Raw genomic sequence first — 26,648 nt, forward strand, 5'->3', positions numbered from 1 at the left:
GAAGCTGACCCCATGCCTTAAAAATGAGGGAGAACAGAACAACTCTAGACTAGAGTTCATTCCCTTGGCTTTGCAGTTGTAGACTCCGCATTCCCACTCTTTTAAACCTTGACATATCTTCCCTTTCCTCCGTTTCCTGTAGCCAGCAACACATTTCATTTTGAGTGAGTTTCCTGCAGTTCTTGACATAGGATGTCCGAAGAATATCAAAGCTGAAGACTAATGTGTGGTCCGCTCTATTCCATCCCCACCATCAGTAGAGCTCCCTTCTCTCAGAGCAGATCTGAGATCATCTGACAAAAAGAAGCGTTGAAATCCCAGCTGGCTGTGCTGCTTGCTCTGGCTCTCTGTCTCTTTGGCTGGATATCACATTGTGACTGAGGAGAGGGCACCATACAGATCTGGGAGCCCACAGCCCAAGCCGCTTTAGATAGACTGGATTCATACCTTTCTTACTACATCCTGGTAACGTAGTCACTGCCAGCAGATGGTTGTAAGAGTGTTTCACAAATTAGATTATGGAAGGCGGCCATGCCAGCTGACTAATACACGCGGTATGCTGGCTAAATGAACTGTGTGATGTTTGATTTAATCACGATATGGCGGGATAACGCCCACCTGCAATGAAAGCTGGCAGAGGGCAGGAGATTGCTGACTGAATACAGGCTTTCTGTGAGCTATTCATTTTAGCACTGAGGATTGCCACCTGTCGCCACAGAGCAATGATCTTTGCCACATCCACTCTTTTCCTTCCAGCTGTGGCCTGCTTTTTCTCGAGGCAAGGCGTGCATTGCCTGCCACACGGTGTGCGACTAGGATCCTGACACGGAAACCGCTACATTGCCTCTGAACTGAACGGAGACTGAACTAGTGCTCTGATGTTATTTCTGCTGAAATCGTAGGTTCTGTCAACCTTAATGAAATCCCTGGAACAGTGTGTCTTGGTGCTTACTGGCATTTGCATGCCTCAGTGCTTTAGTTTGCTGTAAACTAGGGAGACTACAAGTTACCTCACTGTCTGAAAACTAAGACACAGAAGCCTCTTTCACTGGCAAAGGGTGAACAAGAGTTGATGGCACAGGGAGTGTTTTCTTTATTGATAATTAATGGAGGGTTAGAGTTCGCAACATCAAGGCCTAGTCTGCTTAATATTTATTTAAACTCATAACCACAGTAGAGACCAAAAAAATAGAATAGTTCTGAGCAGAACAGACTTATTTTAGAGAATATCGCTAATTCTATGAGTACAGAGACAGAAAATGTGTCTGTCCCATATTAGGTCTGTTGCTTGTTGTTGGAGTGTGGGGAGTGGTTTACCTAGTTGTGAGCCCCCTGTGCTTGTGTTCCCACACTGCAGGTGTTCAGCACCTACTCTAACGAGGATTACGACCGGCGCAACGATGAGGTGGACCCCGTGGCGGCGTCGGCTGAGTACGAGCTGGAGAAGAGGGTGGAGAAGATGGACGTGTTCCCTGTGGAAATTGAAAAGGGTCCGTCGTCTTGTCTGTCTTTCATCTTTCCTTTATGAATCCCTTTGAGTACCATTGAGATTTTTTCTTTACAAGGCAGCCCTGGCCAAGATACATCATCGTCAACATCATCACAAGGGTCCAGAGAATGCAGTCCCACCCATCCATTCTAACTCCCCCTCTTTCTTTGCCCCACAGGAGACAACGGCCTTGGCATCAGTATCATAGGGATGGGAGTGGGAGCTGACCAGGGCCTGGAGAAACTAGGAATCTTTGTGAAGACCATATCTGAGCGTGGAGCAGCTGAACGGGATGGCAGGTGATGCCTTTGGGGAAACGTGCTCCGCTCCACTGTGCTTAACCGAACAATTACAGTTTTAACCTTGGCATTTAAAATGTGTTGTAAGTTATAGGCGTATCACGATGATCCACAACACTGTCGGGATGTCAAAGTGTACAAATGCTTCATTTCCGACGGGTGTTCGTACACCATTTCTAGACAACTGGCTGTATTTATAACCCTATGCTATGAGGCACCGAAAGAAAATGGCTCCTTCTGTTTCCCAGGGAATATGGCCTTATGTTGCGCTGCCAGCTGGAAGAATGTGTGCATTTGAAAAAAATGAAGGAAAAGCGTCACTATAACATAGTTACAGTACATTTCTCAAATATCCTCCCCTGTTGATTACACTCCCTCTTTCTAACGTACAATATGTCTCAAATGTCTTGCCTTATGATTGCATGTTCACCTTTCCAACTAGAATCCAGGTGAATGACCAGATAGTGGAGGTGGATGGGATCAGTCTGGTAGGAGTGACCCAGCTGTTTGCTGCTACAGTTCTGAAGAACACTAAAGGAACAGTCAGGTGAGCTCAGAGTCCAGCTCTAATAGACCCTTTGATAGAATGGCGCCGGAGGAGATGGCTGCCGTTTTACGGGCTCCAAACCAGTTCTGCTATTGTGTGTTTTTTTTTAGTTATTTGTAACTTATTTTGTACATAACGTATTTTTCCACCGTCTATTATGACCGAAAAGAGCTTCTGGATATCAGAACAACGATTACTCACCTCGTACTGGACGAAGATTTTTTCTTTAACGAGTCGGACGCAAAGGATTTACTTCAGACACCGGACAAGGCCCAAATCCCCGTCATTCGCATGAAGAAGAGACAGAGATATAGGGGTAGGTCGGGGTGCCTAGTAAGAATCCAACGGCGATTGGGTAACCCGCCTCTACCATCCGTCCTATTAGCCAATGTGCAATCATTGGATATTAAACTGGAAGAGCTCCGATCAAGACTATCCTACCAACGGGACATTCAAATCTGTAAGATATTATGTTTCACGGAGACGTGGCTGAATGACGACAGGGATAACATACAGCTTCGTAGCTGTAAGCTAACAAGAAAATGCTCATCCAGAGGCGCCGCTCCTATTGGCAGGGGACTTAAATGCAGGGAAACTTAAATCCGTTTTACCTCATTTCTACCAACATGTTACATGTGCAACCAGCGGAAGAACAACTCTACGCCTTTACTCCACACAGAGAGGCGTACAAAGCTCTCCCTCGCCCTCCATTTGGCAAATCTGACCATAACTCTATCCTCCTGATTCCTGCTTACAATCAAAAACGAAAACAGGAAATACCAGTGACTCGCTCAATACGGAAGTGGTCAGATGATGCAAATATTAAGCTATAGGACTCTTTTGCTAGCACAGACTGGAATATGTTCCAGGATTCGTCCGATGACATTGAGGAGTACACCACATCAGTCACTGGCTTCATCAATAAGTGCATCGATGACGTGGTCCCCACAGTGACCGTACGTACATCCCCCAACCAGAAGCCATGGATTACAGGCAACATCCGTCCTGAGCTAAAGGGTAGAGCTTCCGCTTTCAAGGAGCAGGACTCTAACCCGGACGCTTATAACCATCAAACAGGCAAAGCATCAATACAGGACTAAGATTGAATCCTACTACATCGATGCTCGTCGGATTGGGCAGGGCTTGCAAACTATTACGGACTACAAAGGGAAGCCCAGTGACACGGGCCTACCAGACGAGCTAAATGACGTATATGCGCGCTTTGAGTCAAGCAACATGAAGCATGCATGAGAGCACCAGCTGTTCCAGACGACTGTGAGATCATGCTCTCTGTAGCCGATGTGAGTCAGACCTTTAAACAGGTCAATATTCACAAGGGTGCAGGGTCAAACGGATTACCAGGACGTGTAGTCCGAGCATGTGCTGACCAACTGGCAAGTGATTTCACTGACATTTTCAACCTGTCCCTGACCAAGTCGGTAATGCCAACATGTTTCAAGCAGACCACCATAGTCCCTGTGCCCAAGAACAACAAGGTAACCTGCCTAATTGACTAACGACCTGTAGCACTCACGTCTGTAGCCATGAAGTGCTTTGAAAGGCTGGTCATGGCTCACATCAACACCATTATCCCAGGGAGGTGTGGAGTGTAATCTCTATTGCCTCCTGGACAAGAGGAACACCTATGTGAGAATGCTATTCATTGACTACAGTTCAGCGTTCAACACCATAGTGCTCTCAAAGCGCATCACTTAGCTGACACTGGGACTAAACACCTCCCTAGATTCTGGACTTCCAGGCCGCCCCCAGGTGGTAAGGGTAGGTAACACCACAGCTGCCACGCTGATCCTCAACACAGGGGCCCCTCAGGGGTGCATGCTCAGCCCCCTCCTGTACTCCCTGTTCACCCATGACTGCATGGCCAAGCATGACTCCAACACCATTAAGTTTGCTGATGCCACAACAGTGGTAGGCCTTATCACCGACAACGATGAGACAGACTATAGGGAGGAGGTCAGAGACCTGGTGGTGTGGTGCCAGGATAACAACCTCTCCCTCAAAGTGACCAAAGGAGATGATCATGGACTACAGGAAAAGGAGGGCCGTGCACGCCCCCATTCTCATCGATGGGGCTGTAGTGAAGCAGGTTGAGAGCTTCGAGTTCCTTGGTGTCGTGAAGAGGGCACGACAAAGCCTATTCCCCGTCAGGAGACTGAAACGATTTGGTATGGGTCCTCAGTTCCTCAAAAAGTTCTACAACTGCACCATCGAGAGCATCCTGACTGGTTGCATCACCGCTTGGTATGGCAACTGCTTGGCCTCTGACCGCAAGGCACTACAGAGAATAGTGTGTACGGCCCAGTACATCACTGGGGCCAAGCTTCCTGCCATCCAGGACCTCTATACCAGGTGATATCAGAGGAAGACCCTACAAATTGCCAAAGACTCTATCCACCCTATCCATAGACTGTTCTCTCTGCTACCGCACGGCAAGCGGTACCGGAGCGCCAAGTATAGTTCCAAGAGGCTCCTTAACAGCTTCTACCCCCAAGTCATAATACTCCTGACCAGCTAATAATTTTCATGCTGCTGTTACTCTCTGTTTAATATCTATGCATGGTTACTTTACCTCTGTACATATTACCTCAATTAGCTCGACTAACCTGTGCCCCCGCACATTGACTTTGTACCGGTAACCCCAGTATATAGCCTCTTTACTCTTATTTTATTGTTGCTCTTTATTTATTTGTAATTTTCTTCTTTTTTTATTTTATTTTTTAAAAACGTATTTATTTTTTACTTCAGTTTTATTTAGTAAATACTTTCTTAACACTTATTTTTCTTTAAACTGCATTGTTGATTAAGGGCTTGTAAGTAAGCATTTCACTGTAAGGTCTACACCTGTTGTATTCTACGCACGTGACAAATAAAATGTGAGCTGATTTGATTTTGAAATAAGTCGTAATCATCCTAGGTGTGGCTCGCCTCGCCCCCAGAGTTCTAGGTTGTCTGGCAACACGAGATTAAGGTGTGACAGTAATGGAACGTCCCACAAAATACCTCATAGCTTTCTTCAAGTGATTAGGTATGACTGGAATAAAATAAATATCCTTGAGAAATGTAGAACTATTGAATAAATCGGTTGGTTTTTATTATTGTCTACTGCATGTGCCTCAGGCCTCCACACAGAGAGTAGCCCACATGGGACACAGGTGAATATGTTAATGATTCACTGTAGGCAATTGAAACGCGCGCACACACTCTAAGAAGAGTTCAATAAACAGGCTTCACCCGTTTGCCCTACATTGCAACGACTCATATCAGTATGAGCCCGCTATTATGATTGAAACTATGCTTGTATGCCTTTCGAGCAAAGGAAATAAAATTGACTAGGCAAGGCGTCTGCCAGGTACTAAGGTGTCTGCTGGTACTACCACTCTCCACGCTGACCCGCTGCACTCTCACACAAACAGTTTTCTGATTGGCCGGGAGAAGCCGGGGACGCAGAGCGAGGTGGCACGTCTGATCAGTGAGACCCTGGAGCAGGAGAAGAGCGAGCAGGAGCAGCAGGACCTGGACGACCCCTATGAACAGTCCACCGAGGAGGTGAGTCAATCCAGTTGGTTAGCCCAATCCAGTTACACTCCATCCGGGAAGGGAGCAGTGAGTAACCCTGATGCTGTGTGGGTGGGGTGGCTGCTGGAGCCTGCTGGAATTGTGCAATGTTTGCTTTTCAAAAGCACAGGCAACCACAGGCCTTTATTTGTAGAGGGAACTGGGCATGAAAAGGTAGGGCTCCTAGAAAAGAGACAAAGCTTAAACCTATTGGATCTGCTAAAAGGTGATATAGACTGATTATACAAAACATTATGATCACCTGCTCTTTCCATGACATAGACTGACCAGGTGAAAGCTATGATCCCTTATTGATGTCATCTGTTAAATCCACTTCAATCAGTGTAGATAAAGGGGAGGAGACAGGTTAAAGAAGAATTTGTACGCCTTGAGACAATTGAGACATGGATAGTGTGTGTGCCATTCAGAGGCTGAATGTGCAAGACAAAAGATTTAAGTGCCTTTGAACGGGGTATGGTAGTAGGTGCCAGATGCACCGGTTTGTTTTAAGAACTGCAACGCTGCTGGGTTTTTCACGCTCAACAGTTTCCCGTGTGTATCAAGAATGTTCCACCACCCAAAGGACATCCAGCCAGCTTGACACAACTGTGGGAAGCATTGGAGTCAACATCCCAGTGGAATGCTTTCGACACCTTGTAGAGGCCATGCCCAGACGAATTGAGGTTGTTCTGAGGGCAAAAGGGGGGGGGGGAACTCAATATTAGGAAGGTGTTCTTAATATTTTGTACACACAGTGTACATGTCTCATTGTGGAGCATATCATATAGATACAGTGCATTTGGAAAGTATTCAGACCCCTTGACTTTTTCCACATTTTGTTACGTTACAGCCTTATTAAGAAATGGATTTAATTGTTTTTCCCCCCTCATCAATCTGCACACAATACACCATAATGACAAAGCAAAAACAGGTTTTTAGAAATGTTTGCAAATGTAAGTATTCAGACCCTTTACTCAGTACTTTGAAGCACCTTTGGCAGTGATTACAGCCTCAAGCTACAAGCTTGGCACACCTGTATTTGGGGAGTTTCTCCCATTCTTCTCTGCAGATCCTCTCAAGCTCTGTCAGGTTGGATGGGGAGCATCACTGGACAGCTATTTTCAGGTCTATCCAGAGATGTTAGATCGGGTTCAAGTCCGGGCTCTGGCTGGGCCACTCAAGGACATTCAGAGACTTGTCCCGAAGCCACTTCTGCGTTGTCTGGGCTGTGTGCATAGGGTAGTTGTCCTGTTGGAAGGTGAACTTTCGCCCTTTCATCAAGGATCTCTCTGTACTTTGCTCCATTCATATTTGCCTCAATCCTGACTAGTCTCCCGGTCCCTGCTGCTGAAAAACATCCCCGCAGCATGATGCTGCATCCACCATGCTTCACCGTAGGGATGGTGCCAGGTATTCTCCAGACGTGACTCTTGGCAAAGAGTTCAATCTTGGTTTCATCAGACCAGAGAATCTTGTTTCTCATGGTCTGAGTCCTTTAGGTGCCGTTTGGAAAACTCCAAGTGGGCTGTCATGTGTGTTTTACTGAGGAGTGGCATCTGTCTGGCCACTCTACCATAAAGGCCTGAATAATGGAGTGCTGCAGAGACGGTTGTCCTTCTGGAAGATTCTCCCATCTCCACAGAGTAACTCTGGAGCTCTGTCAGAGTAACCATCGGGTTCTTGGTCACCTCTCTGACCAAGGCCCTTCTCCCCTGATTGCTCAGTTTGGCCGGGCGGCCAGCTCTAGGAAGTGGTTCCAAACTTGTTCCATTTAAGAATGATGGAGGCCACTGTGTTCTTGGGAACCTTCAATGCTGCAGAAATGTTTTGGTACCCTTCCCCAGATTTGTGCCTCGACACAATCCTGTCACGGAATTGTCCTTCGACGTCATGGCTTGGTTTTTGTATGACATGCACTGTGAACTGTGGGACTTTATATATAGACAGGTGTGTTCCTTTCCAAATCATGTCCAATCAATTGAATTTACCACAGGTGGACTCCTATCAAGTTGTAGAGAAATCTCAAGGATGATCAATGGAAACAGGATGCGCCTGAGCTAAATTTCATCTCTCAAAGCAAAGGGTCTGAATACTTATGTAAATATGGTATTTCTGTTTGTTTTTTTGAGTAAATGTGCAAACATTTCTAAAAACCTGTTTTTGTTTTGTCATTATGGGGTATTGTGTGTAGATTGAGGAAACAAAAATATTTTAATCAATTTTAGAATATGGCTGTAACGTAACAAAATCTGGAAAAAGTAAAGTGGTCTGAATACATTCCGAATGCCGGACTACTCCTGTCCAAGGAGCTGTTGGTAGTGGTGAACAAATTTGGCCATTTCAATGTGGGTATGCAATTAATCTGTGCAGTAGTGTGATGGGGCTTTTTGTGTTGTTTTTTTCTAAGTGTGTGGTGGCTCATGTTTGGGGTTGTGTGTGTGTGATGGAACATGTTGATGAGCAGAAGATATGAATTTCCTGCTGATACAGGCCTCCTGCTGAGCTCTCTGCAGGCTACCACGGTAACACTGAGATATGATGTAGTGATTACCCATACCTCTCCCCTGGGCTCCGAGCCGAGCTGCTGGGCGCCACGTGGGCAGGTGATTGGCTGCATGATTGTGTGGTTGTTTTGTGTTTCAGGAGGAGCACTACGAGGAAGAGGAGGAAGAGGAGGGAGGTGTCCTAGGGTCTAGTTTCTCCGGCGGAAGGACAGTGGAGGTGTTTGACCTGCCGAAGACCGAGGCCGTGTTCATGCCCTCCAACGTGGACTCCACACAGATGGGCTTCAAATTCAAGGAGGTATTTCAAATGATAGAATTATCACAAGTTTACAGTTTGGTGGCTGTGTAATTATGTGTGTGATATGTGCTTGTTTTTGTTACATAAAATTGTTTCTTTCTTTACCTTAGCTCCAGCTGAAACACAACATAGCAACAGCTGAAATAAGCCAACTGAAGGAAAAGGTAGGTCAATCTGAAGAACAAACGATTGTTTTATAAACAAGAGAACTTATGCATAAATGCTTGGAGCGTAAGCTGACGCCAGCCCGGTGACTAACCATAAATGTCATCAGTCACACTGTCTGTCTCTGCCTGTCAGTCACCTGACTGACCGTAATGATTTGAATATGTTGATTGTACTCGTAGACGAGAAGCCCTTACGTTTAGGTAGTATAAATACCTTTCACTCTTCCTTTACAGCTAAGGGCGTCCGAGGAGGACAACGCATCCAGGGAGTCCATGGAGGTTGAGTTGGAGCAGAAGATTGAGGAGAATAACGAGAAGATGTTGAAGCTGGAGAAATACTGGCTGGAGGCCCAGGCTCTGTGTAAAACTGTCAACAAGCAACTGTCGGAGACCCAGAGCCAGTACGAAACGCTGGACAAGAAATACAACAAGGCCAAGAAACTGCTCAAAGACTACCAGCAGAAGTGAGTTTTTTTAAATTGTTTTTATTTAACCAGGTAGGCTAGTTGAGAACAAGTTCTCATTTACAACTGCGACCTGGCCAAGATAAAGCACAGCAGTCCGACACATACAACAACACAGAGTTACACATGGAATAAACAAACATAGAGTCAATAATACAGTAGAAGAAAGAAAAGTCTATATACAGTGAGTGCAAATGAGGTAAGATAAAGGGGGGTAAGGCAATAAAAAGGCCATGGTGGCGAAGTAATCACAATATAGCAACTGGAATGGTAGATGTGCAGAAGATGAATGTGCAAGTGGAGATACTGGGGTGCAAAGGAGCAAGATGAAAAAAGAAATACAGTATGGGGATGAGGTAGTTGGATGGGCTGTTTACAGATGGGCTATGTCAGGTGCAGTGTTCTGTGAGCTGCTCTGACAGCTGGTGCTTAAAGCTAGTGAGGGAGATATGAATCATCAGCTTCAGTGATTTTTGCAGTTCGTTTTGCAGTTCGAGTTGAGTTCACTAAGTTAGACGTGCATTTTTTCATTATTTAGAAGTCGTAACTTCAGCTGAGTGAGTTTCTGTGTTGACCAGGCCGAGGGCTTCCTTCCACTATGATATGTGTCATGTTGTGTAGAAAGTACAATATGTATATGCGTCAATGGAATGATTTCTGAAGTTTAATGCTCTGATTCCTTTCCAGGGAGATTGACTTTGTGAAGAAGGAGGAGGAGATGAGGAAAGTTCTAGACGAGAAGGATCGATGGTACAAGGAGCAGCTTGAAAGCCTGCAGGACAGGGTAAGAGGGACATATTGGAAGAAAGAGACTTCAACATTAGAACAGACCTAGTGGAGAAGAAGTTGACTGGCCATTCTATGGTTCTCTCCTCAGATAGCGGTCCTGGAGGGCAGCGGTCCACCTGCTGACCGTGAAGAGACCCAGGCGTGTCAGGACTCTGCTGTGGAGAGGAGACGGAGCACCCAGGGGAGTGAAGGCCCTGTCATCAACACACAGTCAGTGGACTCTCTAGCGCTAGGTAGGGCTCCAACGTACACTTGACGAACAGGATAGAAGCCACCCATTATTTACTACCATTGGAAAGCGTGACTGTCTCTGTGACTGTCTCTGAACACCAGTATGTCTGAGAATAGTGTACAGTTTGCTGTTATGTTGTGTTTACTGAGCTGTTTTGTCTCTCCTCCACAAATACAGACTGGAGCGAGCTGGTTCCGGAGACTGAGCGCTTGGACACCAGTGCACACAAAGCCAAGTGCCTACTGGCCCCAACGAGGAATCGTCCGTCTCGCAACAAACTGAAGGAGAACCTCGTCATGTCCCCTTGCCACTCACAGGTCAGCCCAGAAAGTTCTCTCATTCGTTTTGAAAACAATTTCAGGGTTCAATAGTACTAGCTATTTCAAAGATTTCTTCTCCCGCATCTCTTTCTATGGATGCATGTTCAATACCAATATTCACATGTTTCAGTTCTATCTCCGAGCCACTGTTTGTCTGCTCAATTCACTGCTGACTGTTTTTCCCCTCCAGGAGAACGAGGAGGAGAAGGAGGAGGAAGATGCGGAGGAGGACTCTACCAGCAGGAGGAGGTGCATCCAAGAGAGCCTGTCCCTGCCCGGGCCCATCTGCTTTCCTAGGAACGGCCAGAGGGACGACACCCCCGAGGCTGAGGAGAGATCCAGGAGCAAGTTGAAGCTCTCCAGCAGCCCCTTCCTGCCCCCGTCCCAGAGAGATAGTGTCGAAAGCGGGGGCAGTCCTTCCCTGTCCATGCCGAAAGACACCTCTTTGCCCTCGCCACACTCCCCCTCAGGGTTCCATCACAACGTCAAGAAGAGGGAGTCCAAGGGGAAGGGCAAGGAGCTCAAAGGTACTGCCTTTAACCTGCTACCCACAATATGATGTTTACACAGTACATTTACAAAACTGCTACCTCCACTGACTATCACCATATTGATATGCCTCTTACTGGCTCTCTGCTTGTGGCAGTTCATTACTTCACTGCTGACAGTGAAGTAAAAAAAATAAATAAAAAGGACTCTGTTACAGATGAGACAAATGAGAGTTCTTCAGTCGGAAAACCCAAAAAGACGATTTTTGGGTAAGTGCCTGCGATAAAGATTAGTTCCCATTTTGACAGTCCTGTTAGTCCCTGCGTAATCTAAAGATTTTGAAAACCAACAGTGGCCTTCGGAAGTCTGGTGGCAAAGGGAGGAAACATGACAAGGAGGTGATGCGTGCATCTCTGGACAGCAGGTATGTCACATGTCATGTTACCAGGCTGACTGTTTCACCACATCCTAGATACGTCATCACCGTACACTCACAGCTCTGCTAGCAGAGGACCTTTCTGCTAATAAAGGGACAATACGTAACTTGGAGACTTTTATTTTTCTTCATTTTCCTAATGCCCAGGGGTTCTGCCGAGCTCCTGGAGGAATCTGGGGGAAAAATGTCCCCTTCTGAGTCCATGACCTCTATTCCCACATGTATGCCCTTCTCCTGGTTTGGGGACCGAGACAGGGACAAGGAGCCTTTGTCCACCAGCAGCAGCCTACCATACGCAGCCACTGAGACCAGCAGTGAGCAGAGCCAGGACCGCAAGAACAAGGTGAGTGCACACACACACAGTGCCAACTCCATCAAAAGACAGAACGAAAAAGCCCTCATCATCTGGAGATCTTTATCCAAGAGGTAGAGATTTCCAGTCACTTCAGAATCACCAGTAACAAACGGAAGCAGAACACATAAAGGAATGATTGCATTAGGCCATTTTACTGGAATGAAAAATATAGCTGGGATTCGAATTAGATTTCATTTGCTACTACTAAGTGGAATCCTGTGTCACTGAACTGACCTCTCTGTCATTTCCGAACCGTTTCATGGTGAGTTGGCCAGTATTCCACTGGAAATACCACATCCAGTCAAGAGATGTGTAGCAGCCGGCCGGTAACATTTTTCCCAGAGCGTGACGATGACATTGCTGTGGAGTGGCTGGTCTGTCTCCTATAGCTCCTCCCATTCAGGAAGACAGCAGAACAGGGTTGCACTGCTGCTGCCTGTGGAACCATATGGGGGCCGTGGTTGCGTCCCAAATGGCACCCTATTCCTCTATGGGCCCTGGTCAAAAGTAGTGCACTATATAGGGAACAGGGTGCCATTTGAGAAGCTGCCCCGTCATTAATCTGAGACCAAGAGGAGGAGGATTCACTGGCATTTCAATGGCTTAGCAACCAGATAATTATCCCCATTAAATGCATCTGCACAAATAGGCCTGAGTAATTCCCAACCAGACTGCCTGGGGAGTAGACGGAGGGCTGTGGGGAGTGGGCGATGTGTGCCACAAACAGGGCCTCCCTGGTTCCTCTGGCTGGAATTCTACTCTGTGTGGTCCTGTGGCAGCTAGAGGTGGGTGTCAACCCCAGTGTACAGTACGGAGAACGACTTGACAATCTCTCCAACCGTCCTTCTTTTAAACAGACAAATCTCTCCTGGTCCTCTTTATTCAGTCGCTCGTTAGATTTGGTACAGTATGATTTCCTTTTTACAACCCCAATCTTAGAGGAGCTGGTAGATTAGAACTAACCAGTCATCTAGTTTCGTGTTGTGATAGTTCATTTCACATCTAGATTGTACTAATACCCCAACATTGATTTGTGTTGTTGTTGTAGTGGAATTGGGTTTTGTGGTAGTGTGTCAAGCACTTGCAGTGCCTTCAGAAAGTATTCACCCCCCTTGACTTTTCCCACGTTTTGTTGTGTTACAGCCTGAATTTAAAATGGATTACATTTAGATGTTTGTGTCACTGATCTACACACAATACACCATAATGTCAAAGTGGAATTATGTTTTTCAAAGTGTTGACAAAAGATTTAAAAATGAGAAGCTGGAATGTCTTGAGTCAATAAGTATTCAACCCCTTTGTTATGACAAGCCTAAATAGGTTCAGGAGTACACATGTGCTTAACAAGTCACAGAGTAAGTTGCATGGACTTAGTCTGTGTGCAATAATAGTGTTTAACATGCTTTTTGAATGTCTACCTCATCTCTATAACCCCACACATACAATTATCTCTAAGGTACTTGAGTCAAACAGTGACTTTGGTGACTTTAAAACAGTTACATAGTTGAATGGCTGGTATAGGAGAGAACTGAGGATGGCTCAACAATATTGTAGTTACTCCACAATACTAACATAATTGACAGAGTGAAAAGAAGGAAGCCTGTACAGAATAAAAAATATTCAAAAACATGCATCCTGTTTGCAACAGGCACTAAAGTAATACTGTAAAAAATGTGGCGAAGCAATTAACTTTTTGTCCTGAATACAAAGTGTTATGTCTGGGACAAATACAATACAACACATTACTGAGTACCACTCTCCATATTTTCAAGCATAATGGTGGCATCATCATGTTATGGGTATGCTTGTAATCGTTAAGGACTGGGGAGTTTTTCAGGATAAAAATAAATGGAATGGAGCTAAGCAGAGGTAAAATCGTAGAGGAAAATCTGGTTCAGTCTGCATTCCATCAGACACTGGGAGATGAATTCACCTTTCAGCAGGACAATAACCTAAAACAAAAGGCCAAATCTCCGCTGGAGTTGCTTACCAAGAAGACTGTGAATGTACCTGAGTGTCCTAGTTAAGTAGATTTTCTTCTACTTAAATCTACGGCAAGACCTGAAAATGGTTGTCTAGCATTGATCAACAACCAATTTGACAGAGCTTGACGAAATGGGCAAATGTTGCACAATCCAGGTGTGAAAAGCTCTTAGAGACTTACCCAGAACGACTCACAGCTGTAATCGCTGCCAAAGGTGCTTCTACAAAGCATTGACTCAGAGGTGTGAATACTTATGTAAATGAGATATTTCTGATTTAATTTTCAATAAATGTGCAAATATGTCTAAAAACATGTTTTATGGGATATTGTCTAAGATGAGTGAGAAAATGATGAATTTGAATTCAGGCTGTGACACAACACAATGAATGCTTTCTGAAGGCTCTGTGAATCGAACTTCACATTTATGCTTCCTCGCCATACCTTTCATATCACACGTGATATGATGAATATTATCGGTCGGAATTCATCACAAATGATTGAAAAACATACTCCTGACACAGTACCACAAAGGTTTTTGAGTGCTGCTATTAGTGCTGTACCAATAGAAATTGTGTGTCATAAATGTCATAGTAGAAGTCGTTTTGTCATGATAGCAATTCGGTCGAGTTATGTTTGTCTTGTACTTTGGTAAATCCAGTTGGATTTATGAATGTGAAATCATTGACCTGATATCTTCTTCTTCCCGTCTGTCATGATGATAATGTATTTGACACAGTATTCCCAGTGTTGATATCACCATAGACCAAATCATGTCAATGATAATCCCTATTTAATTCTCAACCTCAATTTCCACGTTTACAGTACAACTGCTGATCGCCTTCCTCCCTAGAGCTTCAGGCCACAGAACTGCCGTGTACCCACCCATGTGTTTGTCTAGTTAATGCCTTCTTCCTTGTTTCCTCCTTGTTCCACTGCTCCAGAATGTGTCAGTCATAGATGATTCAAACCTTGGCAGCCCCAGTTCAGACATCTCAGGCTTAGTTGCAGAGCCCAATCTGCCTGGGCGCTCACATACTTTAGTCTTCTCGTCCAGTGAGGTGAGTGATCTCTCTCTTTGTTCCACAAACCCCTGTGCGGGATGGTGCTGCTCAGATGTCTCTGAAAAGGGGACAGTCTCAAGCATGTTTTTTGAGTTTACCCCCCTCGTGGCTGTGATGATGGAATGGTGAATGACCACCGGAGAAGGAAGTTGCATGTGTGTGCTGAAGTTGTCTGTGTGGTGTTAAAACAAGTGTCTGTCTTTAGCTTTGGGTCCTTGTTGTGCTACTACCAGCTGAACTAGCAGTAGAGGCTACTTAGTTCCTCCAGTGGTCTTCTGTTTTTTTCATAGACCTTAGAACAGGGATCATTAACTAGATACAGCCACAAGCCAATTTTTTTTTTTTTGCTTGAGCAGATGGTCGGTGGGGCGGAACATAATTACAAATAATTTGTAGAAGCCCAAACAGAAATAATATTTGACTAAAACTTAATCATTTCAAACCTTGCTTACATTTGTACATGGTCGCGTGTATTTCTAATATGCGTGGAAATACTTGGGAACAGATTTCCCAAATTGAAATCACTTGGAGCTGATTTCCTGGTGTTTTTACAGTTTTTATGTCCATCGATGATCATTCAACATCCACAACAATAAAAAATAGATGTTTTTTGGGGCCAAATAGAACCACACCGCAGGCCGTCCGCCAGTTGGGGAACCCAGCCATAAAATGATCTGTGCCGCTCCTTGTGTCTGTTTAGTGGAGCTTGTCTTACATTCCTTTTCATATGGTTTTGGATTGTGTGTGTAATTGTGTTTTATGACTGTTTGGCTTATCTTGTTGGTGTTTCAGTTGATAAGTGATTCATTTTACTCTGATAAACACTACACCTAAGCCCTGCCTACTATACTCAAACAAGCAGACGTATGCCAGGTAGAACAAAACAGACATGCTCCCGCTGCATGTTCTGGCCTGTTCCACTTAACGGAGTTGTGACAAACTCTGAATGGACCGTTGGACACAGCTTTTTTTAAATGTGATTTCAGTCACTGGATGTGCAATGCATGTACCAAATGCTTTGCACTGTGCCATAAAGTTTTGATATTGTGCTTAAAACATGAATTTGCTATTTCATCCGTTATACTGTGCTGTAGGTGAGTGTTTTTTGTTTGTTAGTTTTCTTGGGATGTCATGTGTTTCTTGGCGTTCCGTAGAACCTGGATGATGAGCCAGTACCTACAGGGAAGGAATATCAATGGCAGAACCGCCCTGTCCTCGAGTGGAACAATCAGCAAGTCTGTCACTGGTTGATGGGCATGAACATGGACCAATACACACCTGAGTTCACCGCCAAGGGTGTGGATGGTCATCAGCTCATGCACCTGGACAGTGACAAGTTGAAGGTACGAGGGCATCACAAGCAACAAGACCACAGTTCAGAACTCGTATGTAGGCCACATACAGTTTGTCAGAAAGTACAATTGAAGGGATTTTCATCTCATCCGAATGCAAGCTCTTCCATTTACAGCAGCAGTCAGGTTTATATGCGCATAGACTGCCACCTTATAGCCCCAAATAAACCGGCTGAATTCCACAATGATTTACACTAAAATGGTACATATGGAAAACGACACAATAAATTAGAGGATATTGTCCGAAGTGTATATACATCTCATAGAGGTGTGTTCTAGAATGTGACCAGTGATGTTTGTCCCCTCAGGCCCTAGGTGTGTCCAGCCAAAGTGACCGGGCCACCATCAAGAAGAAGCTGAAGGACATGAGGAAGGCCCAGGAGAAGCTGGAGAAACAGAGGGGAAAAAGGGAGAAGGAATCACGCCGCAGCGGGAGACTGCCTCCCAACACTGACTATGTCTGCTGAACTGCCCCAGAGGTGACCCACTCTCTCAACGTAACCCAACACGTTCTCCCTCGAGTGAGGCAGGGCATTCAAGGACCCTTGTATTTGTTCTGTTTCACATATAGGCCTACGTAAGTGCCATCCACCTCAGTTCACAGCAGTTACTAAGAGAGCACTAAAGCAGTCACTCATCATGTGAGTTTATAATGACCAGTAACAACAATGTTAACGCACCAGGGTTGATTTACCATTCCAATTGGAAGAATCATCTGAAAATAGCCCGATTTGTCGTTGGCTATTGATACTTTTCCTAGTTTCCTAGTTTTGGGTTATTCACAAGAACACACAAGAGCTGGCTCTGCTTTTTAATCAAATCAAACACGCTGACAGTCCTGTCGCCAGCAGTATCTGTATCACATCATCATTGTGGTAGATTGGGGTGACGGGGGCGAAGTGATACTGTAATGACAAGTGTTAGGGACATGACCAAAAACAAAACCCAACATGTTTTTTTTTAACCTTTATACAGCTATAGAAGCAGTACTTTTATCCCTTTTGAGGTTCCAGATATGTAGTTGGAGGATTTGTGTACATTTACCCATACAACAATTGGAATGAGTTCAGTACTACTTTTTATATGTTTTATAGTGTATTTTTGCTAGCTTAACTTTCCTGTAGCCATGTACAGATATTTTGTTGCAGGAACTTTGTACAGTTGAGATAAAAGTACTATATAATCTTTTAAGCTTAAATGGGTGACAAGGTTTGAAGTGTATAAATGAACTTTTCTACATATCAATTAACTGCATAATTTTTTAAAATCAAATTATTAAAGGTTCATCATTTTACAAATACTTTTTCTACTAAGTAGAATAGCCACTAGGATGACAACATCTTTGCTAAATGAAAGGCAAAAAGAAGCCAGTAACGACAAGGTAAATGCTGTTTATATAACCCCTTCCCAACTGTGCCTGTTTTGAGAATGGAGGAGGTACTACTCAGTGGTCCTATTGAGCCGGAGAATTTGACGTGTTGCTGAAATGGTACCGAGACATGCAATATTATTCTACAGTGCATGCACTCCTTGCTGACAGCGTGTGGGATCCATGATAACACGAGGTGTGTGTGCCTATGAACAGTAAATCAGTTGAATAGTTGGCTGTCTTGTCAAGATGAATGATGGGTGCATAAAATAAACTAATTCTCACATCAGATTCTTTTGTGGGTGTATTTTGTGCTTTATTGGGAGGTCTAATGGTTTCCGCAATCATGAGATGGAAGGCCCACTATTGTACACTTTAATAAGGTCAATAACACTTGACAGAAATAACACATCACCTAAAAAATATCTCAATGGTTAGAACAAGTACTATATTTTTATTTCTCTAACGTCGTGTATCACTGGAGGACATGTACTTCGTCGAGATAAAAGAACATTCCTTCAACGATAGCGGAGGACATGGAAAAAGACCTCATAGCTGCACAACTTTGTAACAAACATCTTCAGCCCGTGGAGAACACTCAGTATAAATAACAAGCAACATTCACTCTTTTTCCCTTTCAGCAAAATGCTAGAAACCAAGGAATCCTTTCACATAATACACATGGTATAAACATGTCAGTTTTGAAAAAGCAACACTCCCAGAAACACCAAAACCTATTGCTCACATGAAATGTATGGCACGAGAACTTTGCTCTGTAATTTTGTTAGTTATGTATACATACAACCAGTAAAGGTGCAAAGGTTTTTGACCTATTGCTTCCCACAGTGGAACAGCTATAGCATCACTCACACAAAGCAATTCTTTCAGCAACCACAATTCATGTACAGCAAATGACGCTCGTCTAACCAGGAGGCATCTAGGCCTAAAAACTACGGAACGTTGTCATGTCCTTGGGCTCCTTGCTTGGAACACACCAGTCGTCTGCCTCGTGCATGGTCTTGTAGTGCTTCCAGACTGACTTGTTGTAAACAGGAAGCCGCTCGATGGACTCCGTAGACAAAGCCTGCACACAATTGTAGAGGGAATAATGGGAGAAATGAGTTTCAAGTTACTCTGAAAAATATCAGCACTTGTATGCTTTATGCTTTTAACGTCTCATTTTTGTGACTCACCCGGATATATATCACAGCATCGGTGCCATAACCCTCCAGAGAGTACAGCTTCAAATCACCTTGGAAGTATCTGGCATATAATCGAGAGATGGGCAGGCCATACCCATATCCAGCCTACAACAGAACAGATAAGAGAATGCTTACAATATTGTAATGAATATTAATAGTATGTGCTCCTTGTTATAAAGTGGAAAGTCTCACCAGAGGGCTGCGTTGGCCATCCATGCTGGGTGGGGGGGCAGTGGAGTAGGTGTAGGTGAACAGCCTCTCAATCTTCCTTAGAGGGACCCCTCCTCCACGATCACTCACCTGGAAGAGTAAATAGCATCGACTAGAGATGCACTGATAAGCCTGATATGTCTTTCTAGCCATATAAGAGAGGACAAATGAGAAGCAGCACTGCAGAGTAGTTGTACCTTGACTGTCAGGTCTTCACTCCCCAGGGCAACCTGGGCATGTACAGGAGGATAGTCCATAGAGTCGCCATACAACTCCATGGTGGCTCTCATGGCGTTCTGGAGATCAAATCCAGATTTAAGGTCCAAGAAATGTCTCAGAACTTAAAAAACGTAAGCTCATAAGTCATTAAGTAAAAAAATAAGGCATACCTTGAAAAGTTCAAATACCATGTGGTAGAGATGGGATGGCACATACACTACAGTCACTGGCTTTCCATCATCTTTCACTGTAGGAACAATTGGAAAATGTAGGAACTGTATGTGTCATGCAATCATTTCGGAAAATACATGTAAATGCAGTCTAATATCATAAAAAGTCCACTATTATGCATAAGTCAGGAATGAAATCCAAACATTTACCATTGAATTCTTCCAGTACCAACTCAGGAGAGTTCATATAATACCGATCACAAAGGTTTCTTGCATTTTCATACGCATCTGGGGTAAAGGCAAAGCAGTTAGGAAAGTAATACTAAATTGTTGCTATCAATTTAGGCCTATTTCAGTTGTTTAAAATTGTGCAGCACTTACCCCTGACTACTTCAGTAACACTGCAGTGCGGATCAATACTGCCAATCTGTTTAGGATGCGCTGGGTTTACCCTCACCTTCCCACCAAAGAGCAGGGCTAAAATAGAAGACGCACAAATACATGAAAAAATGTCACCGCTAACATTTCACAGATGTTTATATAACAAGTTTCACAGCTCTGGGCCCGTTATTTGTCAATTTCTTTCACATATTCTGGCCGTAGGATGTAAGATATTTTTTGCCTTAAAACAGAATGTCTTTAAACTGCCAGAAACAGTATCCATTTCAAATGTTCCTCTTCTGAGCAATGCTGCAGCTTTTGATGTCAGTGTGGGTGCTATAACAGGTGACATGCTCACTGTGCTGGTTAAGCAGCATCCTGATGGATATTCTGCTCATGTAGAAGCGATCCAGGAAATACTGAACGTTCTGGCTGACGATGGGGTCTGTGCCATAGGTCTCCTTGTACTCCACAACCCCCTGGGCCATTGTCGGGATGACGTCATTGTGACGGTTTCGGATCTTTATAACAGCGTCAGTGAAACTGTGAAGACAGACACCAAAAGGAATTATGATCCACAATAGACCCTGTTTATGTTAGTGATATGTCACCATGAATAACGAAACGTGATTATAATCTTACTCATATGTTACTTTCTCATCATCAGCATCTTTCTCCTTGAACTCAATAATGTCTTTAAGACTTTGCATGTACCTAAAAAGAGAAAATGACCCAATACATGGTTAAGCTATTCATAGGCCTGATGAAAATGCATAACAGGAGAAAATGGGAATTAGCCTGGTGGAACCAGCCTGATTTCTGCATTCACCATCCTGTTTTACTGAAGTGAAATGCAATGGTAAAAGCAGCATTCAGGCTGGTTCCACCAGGCTAGATGGGGGTCCGTTGGGTCTAAAATGACAGTACTCACCAACTTTCTACCAACCGGACTGATGGAGTCTTTAGCAGATTATCAGGTAACAAGTTGATCTCCTTCATTATGTTTGCCAACCTCACAGGTAGCTCCTGTCTGAGGAATGCAAACGATGTTCTCTCGCATGCATTTTCACCAGACCCTGAATGTGGAACAGAACAAACATAACTGTTGGTTAGTTAGATGAAAGATATGAAGCAGCCATATAAAGCCTATGTGCCACATGTCTCAATAAAGCTAGTCAACAGTTGGCTAAAGACATTGGAAATCAAGTACACTTACCGAAGTCCAAGAACTGTTTCATTGAGAGGGGAGAAGGGGAGAACCTGGAGTAGTAATCAATATGCTTTCCCATGGAGGCGGCGTTACTCATCAAGGCCCTTAGAATCCTCATTTTGATCGACTTAGCTTACAGTTGATAAACGGGCATGGATAGAAATGATTCAGTTGACGGTGTTGAACAGCTGATTGCCCATGGCATTGTTGACATCTGATGAACGCAGCGAGATATGTAGCTAAGCTAGCTACGTTACTAGCTGGCTTTTAACAGCTAGCTAGTTAGCTTAGGTAGCTTTTATGAAGTTCGTTTGCAGCCATCACGGTCCACAAGTAAACGAATAGGCTAGGTAACGGTTACAGTTTACAATAAATGACAATATCTTGGTGGAGTTTGCCAGATTATTTAGCTAGCTAACGTTAGTACTCCAGCATGTCATTCATTCAAGTCGACTGGAACTGTTCGCAAGCGTTCCTAGAAAGTGAGCTACTTACATTATCTCAAAACTTGTATTTATACGTATTAGTTCAGCGCATTATAACGTTACTTTCTACATTAAATAACCATATCGCTTCAAGAATCGTGCATTGGTTTTGTTGTGCTAGCTAACTTCCAGCCGCATGCTAGCAGTCAAAACAAACACGAACGAGCTTCATCTTCTTCTTCGGTGGGGTTTATCGATGGTTGGCATCCAACGTTATGGTGTATTACCGCCACCTACTGAACTAGAGTGTGGTCCATGAGACAGGGAAAAACGAAATCCTACCTGTCAGCCCTTTTTCTCTTAAAAAAATATAACAAAATGACTTCCTCCACCCACTGCATTTTTTTTTTAATTATAAAAATGTAAAACTGAAATACTTTATTTACATAAGTATTCAGACCCTTTGCTATCAGACTCGAAATTGAGCTCAGATGCCTCCTGTTTCCATTGATTGTCCTTGAGATGTTTCTACGACTTGATTGGAGTCCACCTGTGGTAAATTCAATTGATTGGACATGATTTTGAAAGGCCTGTCTATATAAGTTCCACAGTTGACAGTGCATGTCAGAGCCAAAACCAAGCCATGAGGTTGAAGGAATTGTCTGTAGAAAGCTGAGACAGAATTGTGGCGAGACACAGATCTGGGGAACGGTACCAAAACATTTTTGCAGCATTGTAGGTCCCGAAGAATCCAGTGGCCTCCATCATTCTTAAATGGATGAAGTTTGGAACCACCAAGACTCTTCTTAGAGCTGACCGCCTGGCAAAACTGTGCAGTGGGGGAGAAGGGCCTTGATCAGGGAGGTGACCAAGAACCTAAATATCACTTTGACAGAGCTCCAGAGTTCCTTTGTGGAGATTGGAGAACCTTCCAGAAGGTTAACCATCTCCGCAGCACCCCAGCAATCAGGCCTTTATGGTACAGTCGCCAGACGGAAGCCCCTCCTCAGTAAAAGGCATATGACAGCCCGCTTGGAGTTTACCAAAAGGCACCTAAAGACTCTCAGACCAACAAGATTCTCTGGTCAGATGAAACCAAGATTGAACTCTTTGGCCTGAATGCTAAGCGTCACATCTGGAGGAAACATGGCACCATACCTACGGTGAAACAGGGTGGTGGCAGCATCCTGCTGTGGGGGATGTTTTTCAGTAGCAGTGACTGACACCAGTCAGGATCGAGGGAAAGATGAACGGAGCAAAGTACAGAGCGATCCTTGATGAAAACCTGCTCCAGAGCGCTCAGGACCTCAGACTGGGGTGAAGGTTCACCTTCCAACAGGAAAACAACCCTAAGCACACAGCTAAGACAACACAGGAGTGGCTTTGGGACAAGTCTCTGAATGTCCTTGAGTGGTCCAGCCAGAGCCCAGACCTGAACCCGATCAAACATCTCTGGACAGAACTGAAAGTAGCTGTGCAGCGACACTCCCAATCCAACCTGACAGAGCTTGAGAGGATCTGCAGAGAAGAATGGGAGAAACTCCCCAAATACAGGTGTGCCAAGCTTTTAGCGTGATACCCAAGAAGTCTCTAGGCTGTAATTGCTGCCAAAGGTGCTTCAACAAAGTACCGAGTAAAGGATCTGAATACTAACGTAGATGTGATATTTAATTTATTTGTATTTTTTATAAATTAGCAAAAATGTCTAAACCTGTTTTTTCTTTGTCATTATAGGGTATTGTGTAGATCTGGGGGGGTGTAATCAATTTTGCAAAAAGGCTGTAACATAACAAAATGTGGAAAAAGTCAAGGGGTCTGAATACTTTCCAAAGGCACGGTACATGGTCCTCATTGAGGAACGCCCAGCCCCCCACTCTTTCCCCATCAGACAGCGCATGACATTTAGCTCATTACTTTCCCACCACTCTCTCAATGTGTTCTGCCCAGGTCAGCCTAGTGTCAAAGTACACCCCAAGCGTGAGCTTCCTCTTTGGTTCAGGGTCCTTGACATCACACATGCCACTTTAGTAGACTCATAAGTGCCTGTTTCCTTAGTCTATATAGTTTTTAAGCATTTATTTAATCAAAACAAGCACATAAAGAGTGTTGGGCCAGTAGCCGAAATGTCGCTAGTTCGAATCCCAAGCCGACAAGGTAAAAAATCAGTCGACGTGCCCTTGAGCAAAGCAGTTAAACCTTATGCTCCAGAGTCACTGTTGATAATGGCAGACACTGACTGTCCCCTCATTCTCAGAGGTTGTCTCAGGGAGAGTAAAATATGCAAAAAACACATTTCCCAAAAACAATATTATTTCATAGAATAAAATGTATCAGATCTCCTAAGCCTGTGTTAACCTCAGACATTCTTTTCAGCATTTATCCCCAAAACCCCATTCTTTCCCCCATAGGAATGGCTGAATGAACCAGAGGTATAAAGCCCCACAGTGGAGGTGTCATAATACCCATAAAACCTAGCAGTTAAACAGGGAAATGGTTCCAATTGTTTTTCCACCATTCATTTTCCCCATAGGGGATTTTATAAACACTTAAAATATGGGCTGTGTTTCAGTTAGGCTTACTCTGGCTTGACGTTTTGCTAACTATGAAAATCTCTCTCGGACAAGGTGACTTTTATCACTAATTTAAGTGGCCATGTGGCATTTCGGGCAAACTTTGAAAAAAATGACTTTATATCTGAATTTTGCCTGTTGTCATATCGAAAAATTGGACTCATCGTGGATATAACCCGTTTTAGCATGGACATTGCCATTTGAGGGCTTCATTTTAAAGTAGTCAACTGGGTGGGGATTCCTATGAGTTGAGAGAATCAGCCAATGAATGATAAAATTCACTACTTTAAAATGGAGATAGCCTCAACAGCGCTGCCGATGCTGTCACAGACACTAATGGCACTATACAAAGATGAGTCCTCTATCTATCTCTATGGCCTGTTCAAGCATGTATCTGCCCTCTCATTGCCTAAAATCACCTGATCTCCTCATCCAGCCAGCCTTCCATCTTTGAGGACATGTATTTCCATTGTTAGAGCAGTCACTCAAATATCTTGTCAATATAATAGACAATCTTTGTCTATCCCTCATATTTTTTGCTTGTAGTTGGTCAATTACAAGTTTCAGTGACCCCATAACAACTGTTATGGAAAAAGAAGAAAAAGAAGATGAAATTGTAGAACTTTGAGCCATTTATTCTCTTTTTATTGCAATCTGTCACAAAACACAGTATTCAAAACATCTGAATAGAGGAATGAATGAAGAGCCAGTGATGAGACTTACATTTTTTTTTTTTTTAAACATGTTTTAGGTAGTCCTAGTACTAAATAGGCCTTTTCACACTGCATTGTTTTTAGCCCCAGGCTAGACTGGCCCTGGGCTAGCTTAGTCGGTTTTCACACAAGCATTTGTTAACCCTGAGCTAAGGTGCAGTGTGAAAGCGCCTAATGCTTCTCATTGATCACCATTCCACAGCAATTACCCTTTGAATAGCTTCCATATAAAATGAAGTCTGATAGGCCTACAGACAGCATTCATCAACAAGATCACTTTCCGAAGTCGGCATTTTGGGGGTTTGTATTATGATTCTTATGTCAGGTGGCATCTTAACCTTCAAGACACACATTACAAATACCATTACTGAGTGCCTTCCTTCTTACTCAGGAATGCTAAAATAAAATTAGCAAAACATTAAACTGCATTTTACTGCTTCTTTCGACTCCAGTTGTCCCAGCTGCATGCTACTGAAGTATCACCCAGTACAGTATTTGCGCAAATGAAATGGCTTTGACAGGGGCACTGTCAAAGCCATGGATAAACAGAGGTTTGGTGTGAATCCGTTATATATCTCCAACTCATAACTGACATATAACTGTCTTAGAAATATTCATAAAGGTGCTATTCTTTTTCTAATTTGGGAATTGAGAAGCATTGCATAAACTTTGTACCTTATGACAATATTATTCACATAATACCTGTAGCTACTTTTTAGTCTGTGCAGCACTAGAAAATCAGCAGTACCATTTACCCTTACTTATTCTACTGAAAAGTAACTTTAGATAAAACATTTAAAAAGACTTTGGCCAATGCATATCTGTTTTCTTTGTACAGATAATGACAAAAATAAATATACAGTGTGCTAAAGTATTTAAATATATACAAAACATACAGAATGTTCCAGTCTATACATTGCAGGGATAATACAACATAGAGATTGGATAAAACTGACTGCAAAAAAACACAGCAGAAAGATTATCTACAGCTAAACATTGGAGATTGAAACTCAATTCATCATGTCATTAAAAACTGTATCAGTGGCAGATAATGGATTTCAAATTCCCAATTTCCTTTCTCTACCCAAATGTAAGACGTGATGCTTCTCATTTCCTCAGATACGACACGGGATAGATTTTCATCTGAGAGTCCTTGGGGAGAATAGAAAACGTTTATTTTGTAGTTTGCTTCCCAAATGCAGTCATTGGATGTTTAGGAAAATAGGAGACTAATGTATCTGACCATATCCCAACAGTCAAGTGTCTCATGAGTAGCTCTCATTCTCATTCCAGCTTGTCATCCACTGCTTTTTCTCAAAGGAATCCAGCTTGGCTTTTCCGTCTTTAAACTGACAAGCCTCCTTCTTTATCCGTACGGCATGGTATCTTGGAACGCTGTCATCATGTTTTGAGCGTTTGAAAAATCCACACTGGCAAGAGAAAATATACATTATTATAAATGAGACTTGTATCAACCTGCACATATAAACACAACACTTACAAAATATAATGCTCAAGCAAATCAGAGGCGATGCAAAGAGAGTGATTTGTGTGAGAGCATGCTTCCCTTGGAAAGAGTCATATTCAAAATAGCATTTCCAAACAGCCAGGCGGGCAAAGCAGAAACCTAGAAAAATAAAGAAGCTTCATAGCACACAAGATATAGTTCCAGAATTACTTCTGGAATAAAAAGTTTAATAGGTTTGAAAATAAGGGAAATCGAATAACTGCCCATTCGGGGGAATTTTTTTAAAATGCTGACCAATTTCAAACACACAAATACTGTATCTGAATAGTGCATACTCTTTGCACATATT

General features: G+C 43.5%; 3 protein-coding genes across 7 annotated transcripts in view; 1 reads left to right on the top strand and 2 right to left on the bottom strand.

Annotated features, from left to right (window-relative positions):
- The window catches only part of LOC129821267 (neurabin-1-like), a 44,800-nt gene extending 26,778 nt beyond the window's left edge, over positions 1-18,022 (top strand). The window contains exons 3-20 of the mRNA XM_055878740.1: positions 1,358-1,490; positions 1,668-1,788; positions 2,231-2,335; positions 5,770-5,902; positions 8,555-8,713; positions 8,824-8,877; positions 9,115-9,344; positions 10,032-10,128; positions 10,222-10,366; positions 10,543-10,682; positions 10,876-11,212; positions 11,392-11,443; positions 11,527-11,598; positions 11,758-11,953; positions 12,823-12,867; positions 14,891-15,007; positions 16,165-16,353; positions 16,671-18,022. Coding sequence (XP_055734715.1) covers positions 1,358-1,490; positions 1,668-1,788; positions 2,231-2,335; positions 5,770-5,902; positions 8,555-8,713; positions 8,824-8,877; positions 9,115-9,344; positions 10,032-10,128; positions 10,222-10,366; positions 10,543-10,682; positions 10,876-11,212; positions 11,392-11,443; positions 11,527-11,598; positions 11,758-11,953; positions 12,823-12,867; positions 14,891-15,007; positions 16,165-16,353; positions 16,671-16,829 — 2,484 coding nt within the window. The 3' untranslated portion in view covers positions 16,830-18,022. The remainder of the gene's footprint in view (positions 1-1,357; positions 1,491-1,667; positions 1,789-2,230; positions 2,336-5,769; positions 5,903-8,554; positions 8,714-8,823; positions 8,878-9,114; positions 9,345-10,031; positions 10,129-10,221; positions 10,367-10,542; positions 10,683-10,875; positions 11,213-11,391; positions 11,444-11,526; positions 11,599-11,757; positions 11,954-12,822; positions 12,868-14,890; positions 15,008-16,164; positions 16,354-16,670) is intronic.
- A 621-nt stretch (positions 18,023-18,643) lies between these two features.
- On the bottom strand, positions 18,644-21,815 carry pdk1 (pyruvate dehydrogenase kinase, isozyme 1). Its single transcript, XM_055878741.1, has 11 exons — positions 21,130-21,815; positions 20,845-20,989; positions 20,556-20,627; positions 20,272-20,456; positions 19,914-20,009; positions 19,743-19,820; positions 19,533-19,609; positions 19,341-19,439; positions 19,126-19,233; positions 18,925-19,038; positions 18,644-18,815 (listed from the first exon to the last, which is right to left on the bottom strand). The coding sequence occupies exons 1-11, from the start codon at positions 21,239-21,241 to the stop codon at positions 18,675-18,677; spliced, it is 1,227 nt and encodes a 408-aa protein (XP_055734716.1). The 5' UTR covers positions 21,242-21,815; the 3' UTR covers positions 18,644-18,674.
- A 2,917-nt stretch (positions 21,816-24,732) lies between these two features.
- itga6a (integrin, alpha 6a) overlaps positions 24,733-26,648 on the bottom strand; it is a 57,841-nt gene continuing 55,925 nt past the window's right edge. For 4 of the 5 annotated variants that reach the window (XM_055878745.1, XM_055878746.1, XM_055878744.1 and 1 more), the window contains one exon: positions 24,733-26,261. In XM_055878745.1, the coding sequence (XP_055734720.1) occupies positions 26,097-26,261 (165 nt within the window). In that variant the 3' untranslated portion in view covers positions 24,733-26,096. The remainder of the gene's footprint in view (positions 26,262-26,648) is intronic. The other variant, XM_055878743.1, reaches the window with a different exon arrangement.

Source organism: Salvelinus fontinalis, chromosome 23, assembly GCF_029448725.1.
Source record: "Salvelinus fontinalis isolate EN_2023a chromosome 23, ASM2944872v1, whole genome shotgun sequence".
Taxonomy (NCBI): Eukaryota; Metazoa; Chordata; class Actinopteri; order Salmoniformes; family Salmonidae; genus Salvelinus; species Salvelinus fontinalis.